This window comes from Danio aesculapii, chromosome 25 (genome assembly GCF_903798145.1).
Source record: "Danio aesculapii chromosome 25, fDanAes4.1, whole genome shotgun sequence".
Taxonomy (NCBI): domain Eukaryota; kingdom Metazoa; phylum Chordata; class Actinopteri; order Cypriniformes; family Danionidae; genus Danio; species Danio aesculapii.
In genome coordinates this window covers 14645566-14669037 of record NC_079459.1, presented here as the reverse complement: position 1 = coordinate 14669037, position 23472 = coordinate 14645566, and the positions used below count along the sequence as shown (strand labels likewise).

The window sequence follows — 23472 nt, the reverse complement described above, 5'->3', positions numbered from 1 at the left end:
GGTTCGAAGACCAACAGATGGTATGAGTCTGCAATAATAAAACTGACCCATCCAAAAGGTTAGAGGACAAGGCTGGTGGCTATTGACCCCAACCAGAGAGGTCACAAGCCGTCACTGGCAGCTAAAGTGGAAGTACCTAAACATACGACAACTCAGCAATTGCTTTTGTCTCCGTTTGTTTTTTCACCGCTTTATCCCTTTATCCCAAACAGGTTTTGGAGGCAAAGCACAACCAGAACCAGTCGAACATTCTGTAAGGGAGGTACAGAAAAGGTAGAGCTCTGGACTGTATGGAAAGTATCAACATTTTTCACTCCCCACTGAAGCCTCGCAGACAGCAGGTGGAGTCTGGAGGCAGCGATGAGGTCATCGGGGCCAACAATTTTCACATGGGTTTGTTTTACAGTGTTTACCCCAGTCAAAGCTCCCTAGCGTTAGCACCCACACACCACAATGTTAGCTAAACCCTGTGAACTCTCAAAAAAACGGCCTATTTATGACCATGAACACAGAACAGAATCACTGCCTGAGATTTCCCCAAATTTGTATTTGTCCTACATCTATGATTGAACTCTATTGTTTGGGCTTTACTCTATCGTTCAGGAATGTTTTCATCAGCAAACCCTAGAGCCGATTCCACCCCTCCCATCGGCAGTTGAATCATCCAGGAATATCATATAGTATCTCTGCATCCTTAGGATCAGAGGAACATGTGTCATTTATTATGACGGTGGACACCGGCGACAACATACTCAGCCGCAAAACTGTCTACGACAATGAACCGACGCACAGGGTTACACAAGCGTCTGTAAGCTGACCACCCATTTGTGACCTAGATTTAAGCCTTACGTGAGAGAAATATCAACATGAGAAGGAAAAACTCATCCACACTGCTGACACAGACATTCATTTGTGTGCGACACTGCCCTCTAGTGTACAAAACTGATCAAAAACATTTGCAAAGCAAGAAATATGACAGAAAATATTTATTGTCAAATTAAGCATTAGCATTATTTTGGCTAACATAAAAAAAATCTGTGTATTTACAAATGTTTTGTTTTTTGCTAATGGTATGAACTCACCTGCTGCATGACTCAAAAACAGACAATACATATTTATTTACATACAATAATTCAGTCCTTACATCAAAGAATCTAATAGGATATGTATGTTTTTCGAGAACTGTCCCACATTTGCATCCCCACTTGCTGTACAGACGGGTCACTGATCCTGTTAAAGGGAAGATAAAAAAATTTGGTTTGTTTTTATTGAAAAGTGAGCAATGTTTGCCCATTCATAACTCATTTGTATGTGCTATGTGGTTTCCAAAGCATTGTAATACAGTCGTAAAATAGTTAATAAGGTCTTTTCACATACACATCTGAAATATGGCAATTTATGCAAATTACATATATGACATCCAAGTTAATATTTGAATTTGACACATATACATATATATATATATATATATATATATATATATATATATATATATATATATATATATATATATATATGTCATTTGCAGCATATAACTTGAAACATTGCAAAAATGGCCACTTCCATTTGTCTTTCAAATGTGTAATTATATGTTCAAATATGATATAATTTTATAATATCTAATTAACTATAATTCTATCTAATATATTTGAACATATGAGGAGTTTAGATGCAAAAATCTCTAAATTCCATTTGATATTTTCTTTTAAAAATCAGCATTTTTCTCCGACACTTGCGTGTAGGCTCAGAAATTTGACTTTTATATTGATGAAAAAGTTTTTTTTTTATTGCTTTTAAAGTGAAATACTTGAACATAAACATAGGACGCTGAGAAAAGCTCACTTTAGGAGAAAATTTCAGATGGCACTTGGAGGTTTTTGCATCTGAACTCTGCATATATACATTGTAATTCCAATAGTAGAGCACAATACAGAACACAAATCAACCTTTCTAATAACCCATAGAGAAATCTGATGTATTTTGTAAGTAAATAAATAAGCAATATACTATGGTGCATTTAAACAAAACTTATACATTTTTATTAAACAGTTTTATCATTTAAAATAAGTTTGGTTTATTGGACAAAAATGCAAACTACAAGATTTCAGCAAAAGATGTTTGTTTCTTTATACTTCTCTTCATTTTTCCTGTTTATTAAACTTTTATTTAATATTTTCCTCCAACATATTAATTTGGGTGTACTAATTATTGATAGAACTGACTAATTTAATGTATATACACTATATTATTGTAAAGAATGCTATAGACAATAGAAAAGTGAGATCTGCGAGGGATATAGATAGATAGATAGATAGATAGATAGATAGATAGATAGATAGATAGATAGATAGATAGATAGATAGATAGATAGATAGATAGATAGATAGATAGATAGATAGATAGATAGATAGATAGATAGATAGATAGATAGATAGATAGATAGATAGATAGATAGATAGATAGATAGATAGATAGATAGATAGATAGATAGATAGATAGATAGATAGATAGATAGATAGATAGATAGATAGATAGATAGATAGATAGATAGATAGATAGATAGATAGATAGATAGATAGATAGATAGATAGATAGATAGATAGATAGATAGATAGATAGATAGATAGATAGATAGATAGATAGATAGATAGATAGATAGATAGATAGATAGATAGATAGATAGATAGATAGATAGATAGATAGATAGATAGATAGATAGATAGATAGATAGATAGATAGATAGATAGATAGATAGATAGATAGATGTCCATGTCTGCCATTCAGAGACACCATGAACCATGTGATTGTAAAACCTACCATCCCCTGAAACCTGAGTTTTGTCCAAAGCCTTCCTTTCTTCTCGTCTCCATCTAAAGAATGACAACTCAAAATAAACCACAAGATATTTCCTGGAAAAACTGACAGCCACAACCTGTATATCAGTGATTTTCATCTCTTTTATCGCAATACGTCCACACCCGATTCCTTTCTTAAGTGTATATGCAGGTTTGGAACTGGTAGTACCACTATTACTTATGCTTGATGTTTATATTTGTCATTTGAATTATTGAATTATTACTTTTAAATGAGTTGTTAAAATGAATTGCTCTATAAATAATGGTTTATATATCATCTTTCATTTCCAATACAATGTTTATGATACCATGAACCATAAAATCTCTCTATTTTCCTCTAGGCTAGCTAAAGGTGTGCCAAACCACAGTAACCTTTACCTTTTATCGTCAATCCACCAAACAAGACAACTGCCAGAATCACAGTCAGAAAAATTACAGCAGGAAGTAAGATCATCTCAATGTCCTCAGAGTGTTCACTGTCCGAGGCAAGGCACCAGTTTGCTGTGTGATTAAACAAAAAAGTGCACAGCCTTAATAGAGCTTGTAGTCTTAGTGAAATTAAAGTGAAACATACCAAGTGATAATCATATATTAGCATTTTTCCAGTAAATTCTTACATTGCTACATGTTCATTGCTTTAACTTGTGGTCACAAATTTCTAATAAATGTTTAATCATTTTTCTTCTGTAAAATAATCTACACAGAGTGAGGTATTTTTTATTTTTACATGAGGTTCTGTATTTTTGAAGTATTAATGAAGTTTGATAATGTTTTGGTTTGGTACAAAAAAGCACGTATAGCATTCAATGTTTCAAACCTTTAGCTTTCCTGCATTTTGTACAAACGTTTGTACCATTTTAAGTGATGCTATATTTACAACCCCAAATGAGAAAAAGTTGGGACAGTGTGGCAAACACAAATAAAAAGAAAGTAGTGATTGTCGGATGTACTTTAACTATTTGTTGCAAACAATATGAACACAAAATAGTTCATGTTTTGTCTTGTCAACTTCAATTCATTTAAAAATACATATCCTTTCCTGTCATTCAGACCTGCAACACATTCCAAAAAAGGGACAGGAGCAATTTAGGGCTAGTAATCAGGTAAATTGGTTAAATAATGATGTGATTTGAAACAAGTGGAAGGTATCTAATGAAGGTCTAGTCCTTTAGGAGCAAAGATGGGCCAAGGATCGCCAGTTTGCCAACAAATATGTGAGAAAATTATTGAAATGTTAGGATAGGAAGACATTTGGATATTTCGCCTTCAACAGTGCATACCATAATAAAAGATTCAAAGAATCTAGAGGAATTTCAGTGCATAAAGGGTGCAAGCCTAAGCTGAACAACTTTGATCTCCGGTGCCTCAGGAGGCACTCCATCAAGAATCGTCATTCATCTCAGTATAAGCGATATCACCACATGGGCTGACTACTTTGGCAAATCTTTGTCAAGTACCACAATAAGTAGTTACTTGGCAAAGGTAACTTGCACTTCTGTGATAGCACCTTTAATGTTGAAAAGTGTACAGAGATTTTAAAGGGACGCTCATGCATATTTCAACAAACTACATTCTGCACACATTACAAAGTCTTGGCTGCGGAGGAAGAGAATATAAGTACTTGACTGGCCTATCTGCAGTCCTGACTTGTCTACAATAGAGAATCTGTGGTGTATTTTGAAGACTTTATTAATTTGAAGACAAAATTACACCTTAAACACTCCCTAAACGTCTTTTAAATGTTGTGAAAAGGAATGGCAACATTACAAAGTGATAAATGCTTTACTGTTCCAACTTTTTTTTAAATGTGTTGCAAGAACCAAAATTGTTTGTTTTGAAAAAAAAAAAAAAAGAATAAAAATCATGATGAACACATTAAATAATGTGTTGTTGTATTGTCTGGAATGAAATAGAAGTCAAAATAAATTTTAGAAATCCCTATTTTCTTTTTTTATCCACATTTCCATACTGTCCCAACTTTTTCTGATTTGGGGTTGTTCATTTACTGACACTAGTTGTCCAAAAAGTGTTACTTTTACAGTTACAGTTATCATGAACATAACACGTGTCTAGCTTTTTAAAATAGTGTTGAAATTTCAGCAAGAAGCTGAAACACTACAAATCACTGGATTATACTTTTCACCATTTTAGCGATGTTTGTATGGACACTTTTTGTTTCAGTCGGATTGAAATAACTGACTGTCTACAGTCTTTCAGCTCACAGTGCAAATAGATGTGAAACAGACACTCAGCCACTCATCATGACAACTTGGAAAAGCAATCATTTGATCATCAACAGCAGCATTTTCAGTGTGTCATATACCATTAAGCAATGTCTATGTCACTGCACATGCTCAAAATTTCCAATCCAATCAAGTCTACATCAGATTTGAAAAGGTTTAAACCAACCCGTACCATCCAAATTGATTTTAATCAGATCTGGTCAATTTATTCCGATTGATGTTGTTACATTTGACTATATTTATTTGGATTGGGCTATGTCCAATTACAAGCGGATTGCTTGCATTCATGTTGTTTTATACCCCCAGCATAGCTGTTGTAGTTGCGGTTGCAGCTACATCACTTTTTTTTATCAAATATTAGCTGGACTGCAGTTCAACTATTGTATCTCACTGTCTCTGATGAATGAGATCATTTATGCCTGTTCTGTGTGGTGACAGTACATTGAGCAGGACATGCAAATGCCCTCCTACCATTCATTGACCTTGAATAGCAACTTTTATGGCCACTCAATCTATGAACTTGTTTATACATTATAATATGTCTGTGTCTGTGCGCAGTGTGGAAGCTGAACAGCATTACTGTGTTCACTGCAGTTTACGCTGTAACTATTGATCTTACAGATACTCCAATAGTCCTACATCTTTCAATTATTTAAAAACTAGCTTTAATTCTGTGCACTCACAATAAAAACAAAACATTGCATTTTGCAAAATAATTCAACAGAAAACTCAGCCGTGTGTTCATTTGCCATTGCCAGCCATCTGGATACAGAGGAGTTCAAGGCCATCTACCGAGGGGCAACCAGTGCTGCTGCCAGGCATCGTAAGTGTGTACGGGGAACTGGACTCAGCAGTTTTTTTTATTTCTTTCCGTGGCCAGCAGGGCAGTCATGGCCTATTGGTTTTAGTTCGACTTGTGATCCACAAGGTTGCAAGTTTAAGTCCCGGCACCAGTTGTAGGTAGGGTTGGGTACCAAAACCCAGTGCAATACCTATGTATGCACCGGATCAAATCAGCATATGAATTTCAGTGCCTAATTGCGGTGTCACTGGTGCTGCGACAAGGACGTAAGCAGCATCAAGGGGTGCATCAAAGACACAGTTAGATGCGCGTTGTGTCATACCATCTCTAAAACTAAAACTCTAAACTTTGAGGAATACGAACACTGTCATCAATGGAAGGTGAGGGTGGCAAACTGCAGAGCGGGGGGCACTTTCAATCATTTTTGAGAGGCATCCAAGAAAAAAAAGGGGCATTACATGTTATAGCACATAGATCCATTAACGTTGTTCCGTCACGCTATCCACAACTCAGGTTGAGCCCTACTTGTGCACGTGCCTGCCGGAGGAAACGTTGATAGCGTGATGGAGTGATGTTAATTGATCTATGTGCTATAACATGTAAAACAGAATCATGAAAAGAACATTTAAAAAGCAACTCATGTAAACACCTCAATCATATTATTGTATTATTCAGATTAAGGCAAATCACGAGATTACTGATGTCCATGTAAATGTAGTCACAAACCCCAACCCTAGAAAAAAGGTCCTCCGTGATTTTGATGACAGCCTTTCCACAGGTTAGTAAGCTAACGTAATGTTAATTGCATAATGCAAAACTTGCATTCATGCTAACAATCAAACAAATGATCAAAAGAAATATATTAATGCAATTCAAATATATAAAACATGAATTGAATGAATTGAATTGAATGAATACAAATTACATCGTTCAATTAAAATGATAAAAATATATGAAAAAAGAATTTTCTTGAGTCATCAACCACAATTTTTTTGCTCAAAAGTTTCAGTTCAGGCACCATTTTTGCTCCAGGTGTGTGTGTGTGTGTTCATCAGGATGGGTTAAATGCAGAGCACAAATTCTGAGTATGGTCACCACAGTTGGCAAAGTCACAACTTTCCTTTCTTTCCTTTACTCTCTGCTCTCTGCTCACTCTCTTATGTATCTACTTATCCTACTCATCATCTATTCATTAGGCTGTTCTCACACTAGGCTTGGTTGCCTTGAATCGAGCCCAGGCACAATTGTCCTTCTTCCCGACTCATACCCCTGATGGCCCGCACTCAGATTGCATTTTTAATCTCCGAGTCTAAGCATACCTGTGTCATCAATGTAACAGTCATTCATTCATTCATTTTCTTTTCGGCTTAGTCCCTTTATTAATCCGGGGTCGCCACAGTGGAATGAAGCGCCAACTCATCCAGCATTTGTTTTTCGCAGCGGATGCCCTTCCAGCTGCAACCCATCACTGGGAAACACATACACCCATTCACACACACATACACTACGGACAATTTAGCCTACCCAATTCACCTGTACTGCATGTCTTTGGACTGTGGGGGAAACCGGAGCACCCGGAGGAAACCCACGCAAACGCAGGGAGAACATGCAAACTCCACACAGAAACACCAACTGAGCCAAGGCTCGAACCAGCGACCCAGCAACCTTCTTGCTGTGAGGCAATCGATGTAACAGTTTAGAAGAAAAATGAAGAGAAGAGCTCAATGGAGATTGCTTTAGTTCTATTTTTGTGTCATATTTTGAGTAGTTTGAGACGAAGTGACACATGGCCGAATACTTTGCTGAACAGTTAGAATGCTGCACATTAGGAGGTTTGCTGAAGGTGGCAGATGAAATGCTTCAAAGAGTTTGCACATCCCCTGGTCAGTAAACGTGAGTTATAAATACATATGGAACAGTCCCTTAAAAGTGAGGTTGCATCTTCAGTTTCACACTAGGTCACGCATTACACTACATGCGTACTATGCCTGAGCCCAAGTGAGCTATGCTCTGGACCATCTACTCCATCTCCTCTACTCCTCGCCAGGGCAAGCTAATCAAATTGCTGATACTAGTCAAATGATCTGGGATTTGGGGGTCAAATGCGTTCAGGCACAACTCAGATAATATGAGTACACCTTCAGTGACCGTCACATTGCTCTCAAGCTCAAGGTGGAGATCTGGAAGGATAAAAGGGGGAGTGTTTATAGTGTGTTAGACGATATAGGATTGATTTGTTTATTATATGTTTTCTTTATTTCTTAAAAATGTTTGAAATCTTTGCCAGTTCCTGCTTCATTGGAACCATGAGTTGTAACTGTGTTACACAATTCAATTGGAAAACATATATCAGATGACATATTCTGTAATATTAAGGTGCATCCACTACTGTGGAGATGATAAATCCATGTCTCTGACTTCATCTTTTGCACCAATAAACAAAGAAAGCACTGGCTTGTCAATAAGATATTAAAATGTTAATGCAGCTTCCACATGTGTTTTCATGTACACAATCACAATCTTTAGGCTACTTTTGCAAGTGTGCTGTCAAGTGCTTCATGCACATGCTTGATCATTCCTTAGGTACTTATATACTTAGGTAATTAAAGACTTATTATAATGACTTCAGTGGTTTAATAATGTTGCACGGTGGCTAGCACTGTCACCTCACAGCAAGAAGGCCTTTGGTTCAAATCTTGGTTGAGAAAGAAGGCATTTCTGCATGAAGACTACATGTTCTCCCCGTGTTTGCATGGAGTTCCTCCGGGTGCTCCAGTTTCCCCAACACTCCAAAGACATATGATATACACTCAGCGGCCACTTAATTAGGTACACCTTACTAGTACTGGGTTGGACTCCCTTTTGCCCTCAGAACTGCCTTAATCTTTTTATGGCATAGATTCAACACAGTACTGGAAATATTTCTCAGAGATTTCAGTCCATATTGACATGATAGCATCACGCAGTTGCTGCAGGTTTGTTGGCTGCACATCCATGATGCGAATCTCCCGTTCCACCACATCCCAAAGGTGCTCTATTGTATTGGGTTCTGGTGACTGTGGAGGCCATTTGAGTACAGTGAACTCATTGTCATGTTCAAGAAACCAGTCTGAGATGATTTGCGCTTTATGATATGGCACGTTATCCTGCTGGAAGTAGCCATTGGTACCGTCAGATGTGTACACTGTGGTCATAAAGGGATGGACATGGTCAGCAACAACACTTAGGTAGGCTGTGGCATTGACGCAATGCTCAATAGGTACTAATGGGGCGAAAGTGTGTCAAGACCACCACCACCAGCCTAAACTGTTGATTCAAAGGCAGATAGATTCATGCTTTTTTTGATGTTGACGCCAAATTCTGACCCTACCATTCTGATCCTACCATTCGAATGTCACAGCAGAAATCGAGATTCATCAGACCAGACAACGTTTTTCCAATCTTCTATTGTCCAATTTTTGGTGAGCCTGTGCGAATTGTAGCCTCTGTTTCCTGTTTTTAGCTGACAGGAGTGGTACCCGGTGTGGTCTTCTGCTGCTGTAGCCCATCCGACGCAAGGTTTGATGTGTTCTGCGTTCAGAGATGCTATTCTGCATACCTCGGTTGTAACGAGTGGTTATTGCCTTTCTATCAGCTGGAACCAGTCTGGCCTTTCTTCTCTGACCTCTTGGATCAACAAGGCATTTGTGCCCACAGAACTGCCACTCACTGGATATTTTGTCTTTTTCAGACCATTCTCTGTAAACCCTAGAGATGGTTGTGTGTGAAAATCCCAGTAGATCAGCAGTTTCTGACCATCCTGTCTGGCACCAACAACCATGCCACGTTCAAAATCACTTAAATCACCTTTCTTCTCCATTCTGATGATCAGTTTGAACTGCAGCAGATCGTCTTGACCATGTCTACATGCCTAAATGCATTAAGTTGCTGCCATGTGATTGGCTGATTAGAAATTTTGTGTTAACAAGCAGTTGGACAGGTGCACCTAATAAAGTGACCATTGAGTGTAAATTAATTGAATAAACTAAATTGTTCATTGTGTATGAGTGTGTGTGTGATTGGGAGAGTGTATGGGTGTTTCCCAGTGCTGGGCTGCGGCTGGAAGGACATCCGTCACATATAAACAGATGCCAGAGTAATTGGTGGTTCATTCTGCTCTGGCGACCTCCTATAATCAGGGACTAAGCTGAAGGATAGTGAGTGAATGGTTTATTAATAAAGATTTAATTAGTTGACTAAATACAAAAATCTTTACCCCTAATAATTGCTATATTGTGTCCACAATGTAATTACGTCATTTTTATAGCTTGTACTGTAGCTACATTATTAGCAACTATAGCTATTTATAGTTAATAGTTATAAGCTTGAAATTATGAGCAACTTGTAGCCTCAACAAAACACCACTATATACTTACGACACTGCAAGTCGCATTGAAGTACAGGGACTGAAAAGAGTACATCCACCCTCTGGACCTTTTAAGAAAACATAAAAATTGACAATGAAATAAATCCAACATAATTTATCAAGCAATGTTAGCGTACTGTCACACTCCTTTCTTGCCTTACCTGGATGCAAACACACACTTTGCATGCACTTTCAGACAAGTTGAAAACTGTGGGCTTCTTTTTGTCCTAGAAAACAAATAAGTGCTGCCGTGACATCAAACAAGCTTAAACAAGACTGCCCTTGTGCATTGAGTTTTCCTAGAACAGACCCTTTTCTATGCCATGTCAGCAGGTACAAAGCAGGTGAAAAGTTTTACTTTGACAAGGGAATTGCTATCAGCGAATGCCTTAAGGCATGCTTTACAAAGATGAATAAGACAGCACAGAGAAACAAAATAATAGGAATGAAAAAAACATCTGTATGACATCATGTACATTTGCTTTGAACTTTTTATAACACCTACATGTTGATAATCCTGTTCAAGGCTCCTTACCACAGAAAGGGTTTTTAAGTTGCTTCCTTCAATTGGTTTGCACTGAGAAGGTTTCATCTCACAGATGGAAACGGAGAAGTTGGCTTTTACCCACGTTGATATCTCTGCCCATTGCTGCCTATCTTTGAATGCCATCTTTGCTGTCCAGACTTGTCAAATAAAAGGATATTTAGCCTTCATACATCATGCAACGCAAAGAAACTGCTTGTTAAAGCTGTATTGTTACTTGCTTACCTGAGAAATTCCCTTCAGAAAAAGGACACCTAATCCATGTTCCGACTTCAGTAGTAAACTACAAAAAAAGTTTTACATTACAAATCCAACCCAAAAGGTTATTTTCTGTCACAGTCATAATTTATATGAAGAAAAAGAACACCCAAGGTTTTAATTTTGTCTTCATGTCCAAACAACTCTAAAATTTCCAACCTCCAACAAACACACATACTGAAAAACTAATGCAGGTAACATAAAATTAGAAGCATTGCCTGTTCAATCTTGAATTCTTTGCTTGCTTTCCACAAGTTTGACTCAGCCAATCAGAGTCTCTCACAGATGGCGCCGTATCAGATGCAACCAAATCTACCAAAAAACCTCCAAATGGGACTGACTAGTGCTGTCAATGTTTTTCATGACGATAAATTTTCATTTACGGATGAAAGTAAATATGCCGTAAAAACATCCCACCTTCGTGCAAAGTGCAGGGTGTGGATCCACAGAGGAGAATACCACCTGAGGTAAAAACAGATAATTATGAAAGACTTCCTACAATCATCAGGTATGACTTCAGGTGTAATAAAAACGAACAAAGGATTAAATAACAGATAACATACTTTTTGTCCATCTGAATGAAATGCCTCTCCAAGGTCTTGGCAGGATTTTCCTCCCTCGTCATGACACAGAGACACTAACACTTTGACAGGACACAGCGGCTCCCATATTAACTCACCCTTACTGAGGTCATAAGTTATGCCTGACCACAGCTCTTCGAAATCTGTTGGAGAAATTATATATTGGCAATTACAATAATCAAAACCATATTCAAAATGATTTAAAGGGATATACACAGGCTCATTCTGAAAACTTAGCCCTATATACGTTTCTGGAGATGACGAATTATGTAGCCAGAAGTACGTATGGCTGCATTTAACTTTTAAAACGAATGCTACAGGGCGGTATGGTATGCCGTTCCTTTTCGCATTTGCCAGCAGGTACCGTATAGACGGCGGTACCAGTTTTTCCAGTTAGCTTGCCATGTATGTCCATGGACTTGAGATGCAGAGAGAAGTTGACCATGATGACAGGGTTTGAGTCCGATGAAGAACAGTTCCAGAAAAAAAAACAGAATACAAAAAATAAAATAAACTAGTAAATAACAGGGTGGAAATGTGGTAAAACATGGTAAAAATCAGGGGAAGGCTGTTCTTTTTCTGGATTGCTTTTTACATTTGTCGATTGGGTTTAGGGAAGTGGGTGGGCGGGTCAATCTGTGCTTTTTAAAATACTATTGGTTGGGTTTAGGAAAGGAGGAGGGTGGGTCAGTCGATCGGTCAGTCCGTCAGTCTTTCAGTCATTCGACAGCAAGAACAGCAGGTGCGAATGGCACTTGCGAGAGAAATTTGAGATCTCTAAAAGCATATACAGTGGCCTCTGGTAGATTTGCAAAAAAAAATGTAGCTCCTGGGACGTATTTGGCGATCTCCAGAAATGTATATAGAGGTACGTTTTCAGAATGAGCCTGAGTTGGATATACGGTATAATCTAAAGTCACCAAAACAATCATTTCTGTACTCATTTAATCATCTTCATTAATTTTTTAAAAGTGTTTTCCCCTCACAATTAAAAGTTTAGTTCACAAAAAGAAAGAAAATTCTGTTACTATTTAATAGACAAATCTCCAAAACACAAATTTAAATATTTTAGATGAAATTGGAGAGCTCTTTCATCCATTTACAGCAATGGTCCTGAAACCTTCGGACAAAAAAACAAAAACATTGACTGCACGAATAATGCATTTATTTCCAATAATCAGTGTAAGGGCTTATTCGTAAAATAACATGCTATGAGCAAAGCTCTTAGTCCCGTTTGCATGCAATTTCCATTATTCATATTATTGCCTCAGAATTTTCTTACCGCCATTATTCACATGGCTCACTGCACAGCACAAATGATAGACTTGTAGGTGACAAGAGAGTAGGTGTTACTGACCACAGTTTTAATTTATTTTCATCTAATGCAAAGCATTTTGTATGGTTGTATTCCATGCTTTTTAGAAATGCCACTTCAGCTGGGTTTGTCTGTCTCATTCTTCATGCTGTGTGCATGAGGGAATATGGATGGCAGAAACTTGCGTTTAACAGAATGGGGTATATACAGAAGTATGCAGAGGGACTTTTCATTTGGGGTCAAGCGCTTCCAGTGAACTGTATGCAGTTACAAAATTGGTGTGTTTAAGGTCTGTTTTTTTTTTTATTTATTATCTCCAGTGCCTGATTGATTTACAATATACGTGGGTCTCAGAATATACAAGAAGCACTGCATTAAATTACATTTTCTCCAGCCATGTCTTTAAATATTTGAACATTTATTTTACCCCAGTATTTTAAATGGAGTTTCTGCGCTAGCCTGCTGATCCTGACGGCGCTAGCGGTTACATGGCTTTTCATCTCGTTTTACGGTTGAACAACTAAAGGAGTGGTGAAGTCTATTTAACTGATTGTATTGTAATTACATTTCACCATCGATGACGTAAAAGGAACCATATGAAATTAAAAATAGTCAATTTATATGAAATTTATCGGTATGGGAGAAACACTAACTTTGGGGAGAAAACTTGTTGGTCACTGAATGAGCCCACAAGAGTTTCCCGTTCATGCACCTCACCACTGGAGCAGTGAACCTCTTTGATAGCACATTGCAGATTGATTGAGCCGTTTACATGCATGAATTTTTTGATTAAAATCAGCATACGCCACCTATGTTAATCAGATTATGCTTACTGCAGTTATGAGCTTATTTGTATTATTTAAATTGAATTATTGCATATAAGGTATTAAATGTATTAAATCTTAAATTCCTCACTCATCACTGTGTGTTTTACACTCGAGTAGGATGGTCTGCTTTGGTCACTCGTAAGCTCAAGCATTGGCATATCTCTGTTTATAAATCTGTTTTGGGTTTACTCCCCTCATATCTCTAGCTATGGCCTTTGCTCTGAGGAAGTTTATTTATTGTCTGTACCAGCGGTGCATACTGAAAAGTCAAAAAAGGCTTTTAAATACGCAGCACCTTTTGCATAGAATAACCTCCAAAAAAGTTGCAGTTTTATAGAGTTGGGTTCACTACATGCTTTTAAAAAGATTTTAATTGATTTGGAGTTTGAAACATTGGCCTTTGGATGTTCTGAATAGTTTTTAACAGTCGTTATTTTGATGAATGAATGCTGTTACCTATTATTTGTTGGTTTGTTTGTTTGGTAAACCCATATGAACTTTATACTGCCTAATCTTGACCAGGGCACTCTTGTAAAAGAGATTTTTAATCTCAATGTGCTTTTCCTGGTAAAATAAAGGTTATAATATTAATAATAATAAAAATAATTGCCAAAATCCCATTATAATCATATTAGGATGATTCATGTAAACATGCTCAACATCAAAACATTCCATGTGACTTCAATGGCTCAACTGTAATCATTGGAATCTCCAAGAACGCTTTTGTTCACCAAATAGATGCACCGAAGTCACTTTTGTGACTTTGTTCTGCAGGTGAGGGTGCGTATTTACCAGGGGTGCATTAATGCACAGGCTTAGAGAGGCTGCAGCCCAGGAACCCATCTCGGTGAGGGGCCTATTTACTGCACAATATAATAATAATACAATTGTTAAAAATAATAAATATTATGGGCATCACGGTGGCGCAGTGGGTAGCACGATCGCCTCACAGCAAGATGGTCACTTGTTCAAGCCCCGGCTGAGTCAGTTGGCATTTCTGTGTGGAGTTTGCATGTTCTCCTCATGTTTGAGTGGGTTTCCCCCAAAGTCCAAAGACATGCGCTATAGGTGAATTGAATAAGCCAAATTGGTCATAGTGTATGTATGTGAAAGAGTGCGTATGGGTGGTTCCCAGTGTTGGGTTGCAGCTGGAAGGGCATCCGCTGCGTAAAATATATGCTGGATAAGTTGACGGCTCATTCCGCTGTGGCGACCCCAGATAATTAAAGGGACTAAGCCGAAAAGAAAATGAATAAATGAATGATATAAATATTATTTAAATATTTGTAAAAGTATGCTGATAAATCTTTCAAAATCCATTTGACATTTTTGAAGAATGGCAAAACAAATGTCTCTAACCGTTTTTGCGGTGTATAAATCAGACCCTTGGTGCCAAAATAAGCAGAAAAAGCTCTTGAAAACAGATCAGGCCATGATCTAACGTGTTTATAGCAGACTGTGACTGACAGATTGGTAGAAGAGCTGAACCGCAGATTCAGGTCATATGACACTGTAAACCAGTGCTTTGGCTTTTAATTAACATGCTCTCATTGACTCTGGAAGAGCTGTGTTTATCTGCAACCAAATTGCACAATAAATAGTACAGAAACCGGAAAATGAAGTTAGTAGATGTACTTTCCATTTTAAAGCATTCAGCCAAAATGAAAATAACACCACGTTAAGTGCTCTCATCAAGATAATAAAATGACTAGTGTTCAGCAATGATTAAAACATTTCATTGATTTTTTCTGGTTTAATCACATTCTAATATGCAAAATTCAAGATATTTTTGAAGGTATTGCGCACTTTTATTTGAAAAGTTCTGTTCTATGAAACACTTTAAAGGAGTGGTCCCCAACCTTTTTATCCCCACGGACCGGTCAACAACTGACAATTTTACCTCGGGAGGGTAGGTGTACGTAGATTGCTAGGCGACCATTAACCTTTTTCTCAGACGATGACTGACAAAACACTGGCTGCAACTCAGATACATGTTTTATTTATGGAGAAAATTAAAAAGCACTGCAGCGTTTGTCTTGAAGATTATCAGTTTTTGTCACGTGACTCACGAAGATATGCACTTCCAAGATGCGCGCACAAGCCGCACGGCTCCATTCCGATTCACACGGGGCTTCAGCGTCTATAGTTGACAGAGGGCGTGTCAGACAGGATCGTCATAACAGCGCCAGTCAATTAAATTAGTTCGCTATCAGCTACTGAGCTAGTGTATTTGGATAAAGGTATCTGATTGGCTGACGTGTCCATTGGCGGTGGAAAAGTTGAGTAATTCCCAACTTCTGCAGTGGATCCACAATGCAGTTCGGCAACCATTCAAAGTGAAAGGGAAGCATTGGGCGAATGGGGCGTTAAAAATAACGAAATTGTGCACGGAAAAGACACAATATGTAAACTGCCCTTCGATTCACATGGGGCTTCAGCATCAATGTTTGATGGAGGGTGTGTCAGAAGTTGCGGCTGACCATACCTGCCAACACTCCCACTGAAGCTGCGCCAATGGATCTACAATTCAGTTTGCCAAAGCTTGTGGGTTAAATTTTCACACTCAAGCGACCGAGATGTAACTGAGAGAATACATAATTTTTCTAAATAAAAGATTGTTCAAACTTATATAATAAATAAATAATAAATAAAATAATTAAATAATTTCTTTTGTGGCCTGGTAGCAATTTATCCACAGATCGGTACCAGTCCGTGACCCGGTGGTTGGGGACCACTGCTTTAAACAACTGAGGTGTTATATATAGCAAAATTTCCTGACTTACTAACAAGTAAAAAGATCTTGTCAATCTAAATTAAACATTAATGTAATCAAATTAAATCTAAAATCAAAGCTATTTGCCATTGGCTGGGCATTTTGTGACAATTAAGTGATGATTACACAAATGGTTCTCAGTTCTTGTCCTTGACCACACTGTTCTCCAAAAACCAGTGTGATAGATGAGAGCTTTATGGGTGAGCTGTGTTCATAATTACAGCTTCCCTAGATAGTGTTCATTACTCCTCACTAACCTGAGCATGGAAAACCTTACTTAACTTCAGAACGTCCATTCATGGATTTGCGCCATTTCACTGCAGTGTGTGTCTTATAATATGCTTGGTTCACATCAAAAGCAAAATGAAGTATTTGTGTGATTAGATTACTTACAAAGGCAATGCATATGAATGAATGTAGATGAATTTCTGCCATGCAGCGCAAAGGAGCCAAATGACATGGAATGTGTGATGTGTTTTTTTATTGTACTTTGATTGTTGCAGGATATGAGAATGAGTAATTAATAACAGAATTAAAATTTTTCTGTGAAGTAAATATTTAAATTCATGCTAGAACACAAAATAAGGACATTACTGCATATTTGAAAGGACATGAAAGTGAGTAAATGATCGCAAACTACTGATTTGATGGAATAATGAAAACAGCCATCATTATTAAACATAGATGTTTTACGATTGAGGTGTTGTAATTCATCTAGTGTTCATTTGTTTTAAATATAGGGATTTTTACTCACTGTTTTTGAATGGACACACTTGAACTCTTCGTGCATCCACTTTGGCAGGCCAACCCTGAAATAAAAGAAATGATTTCTGTAACAGGTGTGCTGAATGTTCAGATCCTCTCCACAGAATAAAGCTTTCATACCTCAATGCACAAACAGGGTAATGCTTTGGAATAATGAAGTTGTACACTTCTCTGTAGATGTTGTGGTTTTATCTGAAAGACAATGCAAAACACAAAATTGTCAAATGAAACAATGGCAAAGTCTTTGAAAAACTTGAGGGGAAGTGTGTTTTCAGTTCTTACTGTTTTGTGCATCCCTTCCCCTGCACAGATGACATTGCGTTTATGGCAGAGCCTGAGATTATACTCTGTGTCCTCAGGAGCTCCAGTCACTCTCACTGAGAACAGTTTCTTGGCTTTATCTACAGTGTATGCCAGCTTCCCAGCTACAAACAAACACAAACTGTTCAAGTTTTTCACATCGTGTATCTGTCTCACATTGTTAGATATCGTTCTATCTATTTATATATCTTGTATACAGTATATCTATAAATCTTGAACATTCCTATTCATCCATCTCTGTTTTGTACATTCCTATCTATCTATCTATCTATCTATCTATCTATCTATCTATCTATCTATCTATCTATCTATCTATCTATCTATCTATCTATCTATCTATCTATCTATCTATCCATCCATCCATCCATCCATCCATCCATCCATATATCTACAGTGCATCCCGAAATTATTTATAGCGCTTCACTTTTTCCCACATTTGTTTGTTACAGCCTTATTCCAAAATGCATTAAATGAATTTATTTCCTCAAAATTTGACACACAATACCCCATAATGACAACATAAATGAAGATTTTTTTTTAATTGTTGCGAATTTATTAAAAATTAAAAACCTGAAAAATCACATGTACATAAATATTCACAGCTTTTGCTCAATACTTTGTGGATGCACCTTTGGCAACTATTACAGCCTCAAGTCTTTTTGAATTTGATTCCACAAGCTTGGCACACCTGTCTTTGGGAGTTTTTGCCCATTCCTCTTTGCAGTACCTCTCAAGCTCTATCAGGTTGGATGGTAAGAAATGGTGTACAGCCATTTTCAGATCTCTTCAGAGATGTTCAATAGGATTTAGGTCTAGGCTCTGCTTGGGCCACTCAAGGACATTCACTGAGTTGTTGTGAAGCCACTCCATTGATATTTTGGCAGTGTGCTTTGGGTCATTGTCCTGCTGGAAAATGAACCATCGCCCCAGTCTGAGGTCAGGAGCACTCTGAAGCAGGTTTTCATTCAGGATGTCTCTGTACATTGCTGCATTCATCTTTCCCTCTATCCTGATTGGTCTTCCAGTTCCTGCTGCTGAAAAACATCCCCACAGCATGATGCTGCCACCCCCATGCTTCACTGTAGGGATGGTATTAGCTTGGTGATGAGCGAAGCCTGGTTTTCTCCAAACGTAACGCCTGCCGTTCACTCCAAAGTGTTCAATTTTAGTCTCATCAGACCAGAGAATTTTGTTTCTTATGGTCTGAGAGTCCTTCTCCGCCGATCACCCAGCTTAGATGGCCGGCCAGCTCTAGAAAGAGTCCTGGTGGTTTCAAACATCTTTCACTTACAGATGATGGAGGCCACTGTGCTCATTGGAACTTTCAGAGCAGCAGACATTTTTCTGTAATCTTCCCCAGCCTTGTGCCTTGAGACAATCCTGTCTCGGAGGTTTACAGACAATTCCTTTGTCTTCATGCTTGGTTTGTGCTTTGACATGCACTGTCAACCCTGGGACCTTATATAGACAGGTGTATGCCTTTTCAAATCATGTCCAATCAACTGAATTTACCACAGGTGAACTCCAATTAAGCTGCTGAAACATCTCAAGAATGATCAGTGGAAACAGAATTTAGAGCAATTTAGAGCTTCATAGCAAAGGCTGTGAATACTTATGTACATGTGATTTTTCAGGTTTTTTATTTTTTATAAATTTGCAACAATTTCAAACAATCTTTTTTTCACACTGTCATTATGGGGTATTGTGTGTAGAATTGAGGAAATAAATGAATTTATTCCATTTTGGAATAAGACTAACATAAAAAATGTGGAAAAAGTGAAGCGATATGAATACTTTGCGGACGCACTGTATCTACCTGTATGTCTGTCTTTCTGTCATCTACCTATTGCTACCCATTCCTATCCATCTCTGTTTTGTACATTCCTATCTATTTATCTGTCAGCCTATCTATCTATCTATCTTGTACATTCTTATCTATCTGTTTTGTACATTCCTATCTATCTATCTGTCTGTCTATCTATCTATCTATCTATCTATCTATCTATCTATCTATCTATCTATCTATCTATCTATCTATCTATCTTGTACATTCTTATCTCTCTGTTTTGTACATTCCTATCTATCTATCTATCTATCTATCTATCTATCTATCTATCTATCTATCTATCTATCTATCTATCTATCTATCTATCTATCTATCTATCTATCTATCTATCTATCTATCCCTCCAACCGTCTGTCCATCCATCTCTGTTTTGATATAATGAAACTTACTGATGCATTCTGCAACTTCATCTCTGACACCTTCATGTCTGCAGTCTATATTAAAAATAAAAGAGCAACACATGTTTATTTATGCTGTTTGACTACATTTGCATTTTATTTATAAATGTACAAACAACATTTGTAAATATTATCTATAGATTGCTAAATACATATTCAAATACATCACAAGGAAGAAGTTCAAGGGGAAAGAAAACATTAAATACTGATACCAGGAACAAGATGTCTTTGTGACCACATGGCTTTACAGTAGTTTGGAATTGTTTTGAGAGTCACAAACAAATGCTGCCCAGGTCGAACAGGAACACATTTAAACCGTACATCAACCTAGAGGCAGAAACAAAGCTGTACACTCATACCAGGAAGCTTATCGTTATATCTATGGTAAAATGACAGATTTATCTATTTGATAAAATCGTCAGTTGTTAGGGATCTATTTACATACTGTAACCTCACATCAGGTAAACTTTTTAGACTTTACCTGTTTTCCTGTGACATTTAAACCACCAACTCGGCCAAATGTATAAATCTGGCAATGTCCAATCATTCCTGCAGAATCGACACACACTGAAACCCCACGGATGTTACCTGGAAAACATGCGAAACGCCATTCATTTTATGGGTGGTGGAAAGTGCCGACTCATTTTCCTCTTGTTGAATTAACATTTTAGTACCCAAGTTAGTAATTATTTTGACATGTTGTGGTTAGTTAATATTAGACTTTTCCAATTTTAAATTGTTTAATGATTCACTTGCTTGTTATTGGTGTAGTTGTATGGCAGTCAGTGATCTAGGAATGACTCAACAGGTCTACCTACTGTAAATAATTATAAAGCAATCTAACAGGGGTTGTTGAACTTTTTCAACATCGCTGCCTTAAATGAGTTCATTGAACATACATAGGAAAGCTGTCTAATGGTTTATTCATGCAAGCTGAATCATACATACCAGTAACATTTACTGATGTTGCCATCCTGAGCTGCAGTGAACATTTCCTCTCCTCACATGCCAAAACAGTAGATAACATCACGTCATTAAAGACGACACTGCTAATAGGCTGATTCCTGCAGTGAAATGCTGACAGTGGAGCTGTAAGATATAAAATGTGTTATTGCCAGTGTAGATAGATAGATAGATAGATAGATAGATAGATAGATAGATAGATAGATAGATAGATAGATAGATAGATAGATAGATAGATAGATAGATAGATAGATAGATAGATAGATAGATAGATAGATACTCACAGTAAGCTCTGGGTTTACACTGTAGACCCTGTTTTGAAGAGATAAAAAAGATTTGACATTATGCCAAGGGTAAACTGTTTAGTGTAGTAAACTGATAGTGTAAACTGTTTTCATGCAAGGACCACAAAAGGCTTCATCATTTAACAGGAAATGTGAATGTACTCTAAGGATAGTAAACAGGGGTTTCCCACTCACTTCTGACACCTTGAAAGTTCCTGGTTAGACAGAGCAACTATATCATGGCTATCAGGCAGATGAAATAAGTCTTGTATATCCTCATATCCGATTACGGTAAAAAAACATATGATAATAAAATAATTATAAAAAATCTGTCCGAAGACGTAGATGAGTGAAAGTGAGTTACTTGTCTGCCTCTGTAAGACTGAAAGCAATAATTATTATTTAGCGTCACATAAAACGCAATTCTGTGTTGTTTTAGATGAGATCATATTATGACTCATAATTGAAATCCTTTCAGTCTGTCACTACTGTTGAAACACAGAAATACCTTGTACCAAAATCACAGTGGCGTAATAGGGTTAAATGTTAATACGTGCAACAAAGCTGTTAGTGTATTTCTTTTAATTCTATATCTTTTTCTGCAAGTGAAATTTCTCATTTATACATCTAAAGTTTTAAATATTTATATAAGCATATTTTTCAAATATGTGAAATTTATTCAGTAATTTTGATGGTCCCCTTTAGACATTTGGTTGACTAATAACTACCAGTGAGTAGACGTAAACATATGTTTACCCCTAAAATTACAATTCGGTCAACATTTACATCATTTGTTTCAAACCTTTAGTTTCTTTCTTCTGCTAAACACAAAAGAAGATATTTTGAAAAATGTTGGAAACTTGTAACCACTGACTTTCATAGTAGATATGCATTATTTCTTCTATGGAATTCAATGGATTTCTTTAAAGTATCTTGTGTTCAACCAAAATAGTAAATAATGAGTACATTGCATTTTTAGGTGAACTATCCATTTAATATATACAAACTTCTGACAAAATCTAAAGAGATTTTAACCTATTCTAATAGAAAGCTTTGACTGAAAACCTAACCGTTTTTAAAGCTCAGATTAATAAACATGTAAATTCTAAATTAAGTATAATCAACAAATCGTCTAATAGGTAAGAGCAAAATAAAATGTAAACAAAAACTGACAAACCTCAGAACAATTCCAACCACAATCTTGGTTCCTCTCAATCCTTTCCATTTGGACCGTGTGCTTCTGAAGGATGAGGAGCAGAAGAGGAAGACAAAAACAGTTCATTTTCGGTCAGTGTTGAGAGAATATCGCTCCTGTACAAACCTGCTTTATCGCTATGAATGACTGACTGTCTGTCACACAACATATAACGCTTTGAAAATCAACCGGCATTGACATTTAGAGTGAAATTGACCCGCCCACAAAACAAAAAACTTGAAAGTAGGGGAAAGTTGCTCATCCATAGATTTAAAATAAATGTGATATTACAGTAAACACAATTCAGGTAAATTATATAGGCTATAAAAACAAAGACTGCCTCATAAATCAATTCATTCATTGAACATCGCTCACGCTGCCATTTATTATTTTACAACGCTTGACTATCATTTTACACAAGGTGTTGTAATGAAGTGTAGGCTAAATTCTATGTTCGCCGCTAGATGGGGACAGACAAAAACTGCAGACTGGCGAGAACTTTCTCAGGAAAAAACACAGAAATCACAAATAAATGTTGTTGTTTTTCGCATTTCAAAAAGACTTTCGCATTCCAAACATTACATATTTACAAAAAGCACAGTCAGATGTAAAATATCAGAGTCATTAAAAAAAAAATCTATTAACAATGTTTGAAAATACAGGCGACGCACTGGCCTTGCCTCACAGCTTCTCCCTGCGTTTGCGTGGGTTTCCTCCGGGCTCCGGTTTCCCCCACAGTCCAAAGACATGTATAGTTGAATTGGGTAAGCTAAATTGTCTGTAGTGTATGAGTGTAAGTGAGTGTGTGTGGATGTTTCCCAGAGAGGTTGCAGCTGGAAGGGCATCCGCTGAGTTAAACGTGCTGGATAAGTTGGCGGTTCATTCCGCTGTGGTGACCCCGGATTAATAAAGGGACTAAGCCGAAAAGAAAATGAATGAATGAATGAATGTTTAAAAATATTTCCCAGTGATGTGTTGCAGCTGGAAGAACATCCGCTGTGTAAAGCATATGCTGGATAAGTTGACGGTTCATTCCGCTGTGGCGACCCCTGATTAATAAAGGAACTAAGTCGAAAAGAAAGTGAATGACTGAATATT

The 23472-nt window shown here is 37.2% G+C and overlaps 1 protein-coding gene across 1 annotated transcript; it reads right to left on the bottom strand.

Annotated features, from left to right (window-relative positions):
- Positions 1 to 997: 997 nt before the first annotated feature.
- Positions 998 to 22549, bottom strand: il17rel (interleukin 17 receptor E-like). Its single transcript, XM_056451928.1, has 18 exons — positions 22357 to 22549; positions 21180 to 21207; positions 20881 to 21021; positions 20414 to 20520; positions 20145 to 20259; positions 19924 to 19968; positions 17651 to 17793; positions 17489 to 17560; positions 17358 to 17412; positions 11671 to 11831; positions 11525 to 11569; positions 11075 to 11132; positions 10841 to 10989; positions 10467 to 10532; positions 10316 to 10373; positions 3234 to 3356; positions 2818 to 2870; positions 998 to 1230 (listed from the first exon to the last, which is right to left on the bottom strand). Exons 1-18 carry the CDS (start codon positions 22459 to 22461, stop codon positions 1222 to 1224), a joined length of 1533 nt encoding a protein of 510 aa, XP_056307903.1. The 5' UTR covers positions 22462 to 22549; the 3' UTR covers positions 998 to 1221.
- Positions 22550 to 23472: the final 923 nt, after the last annotated feature.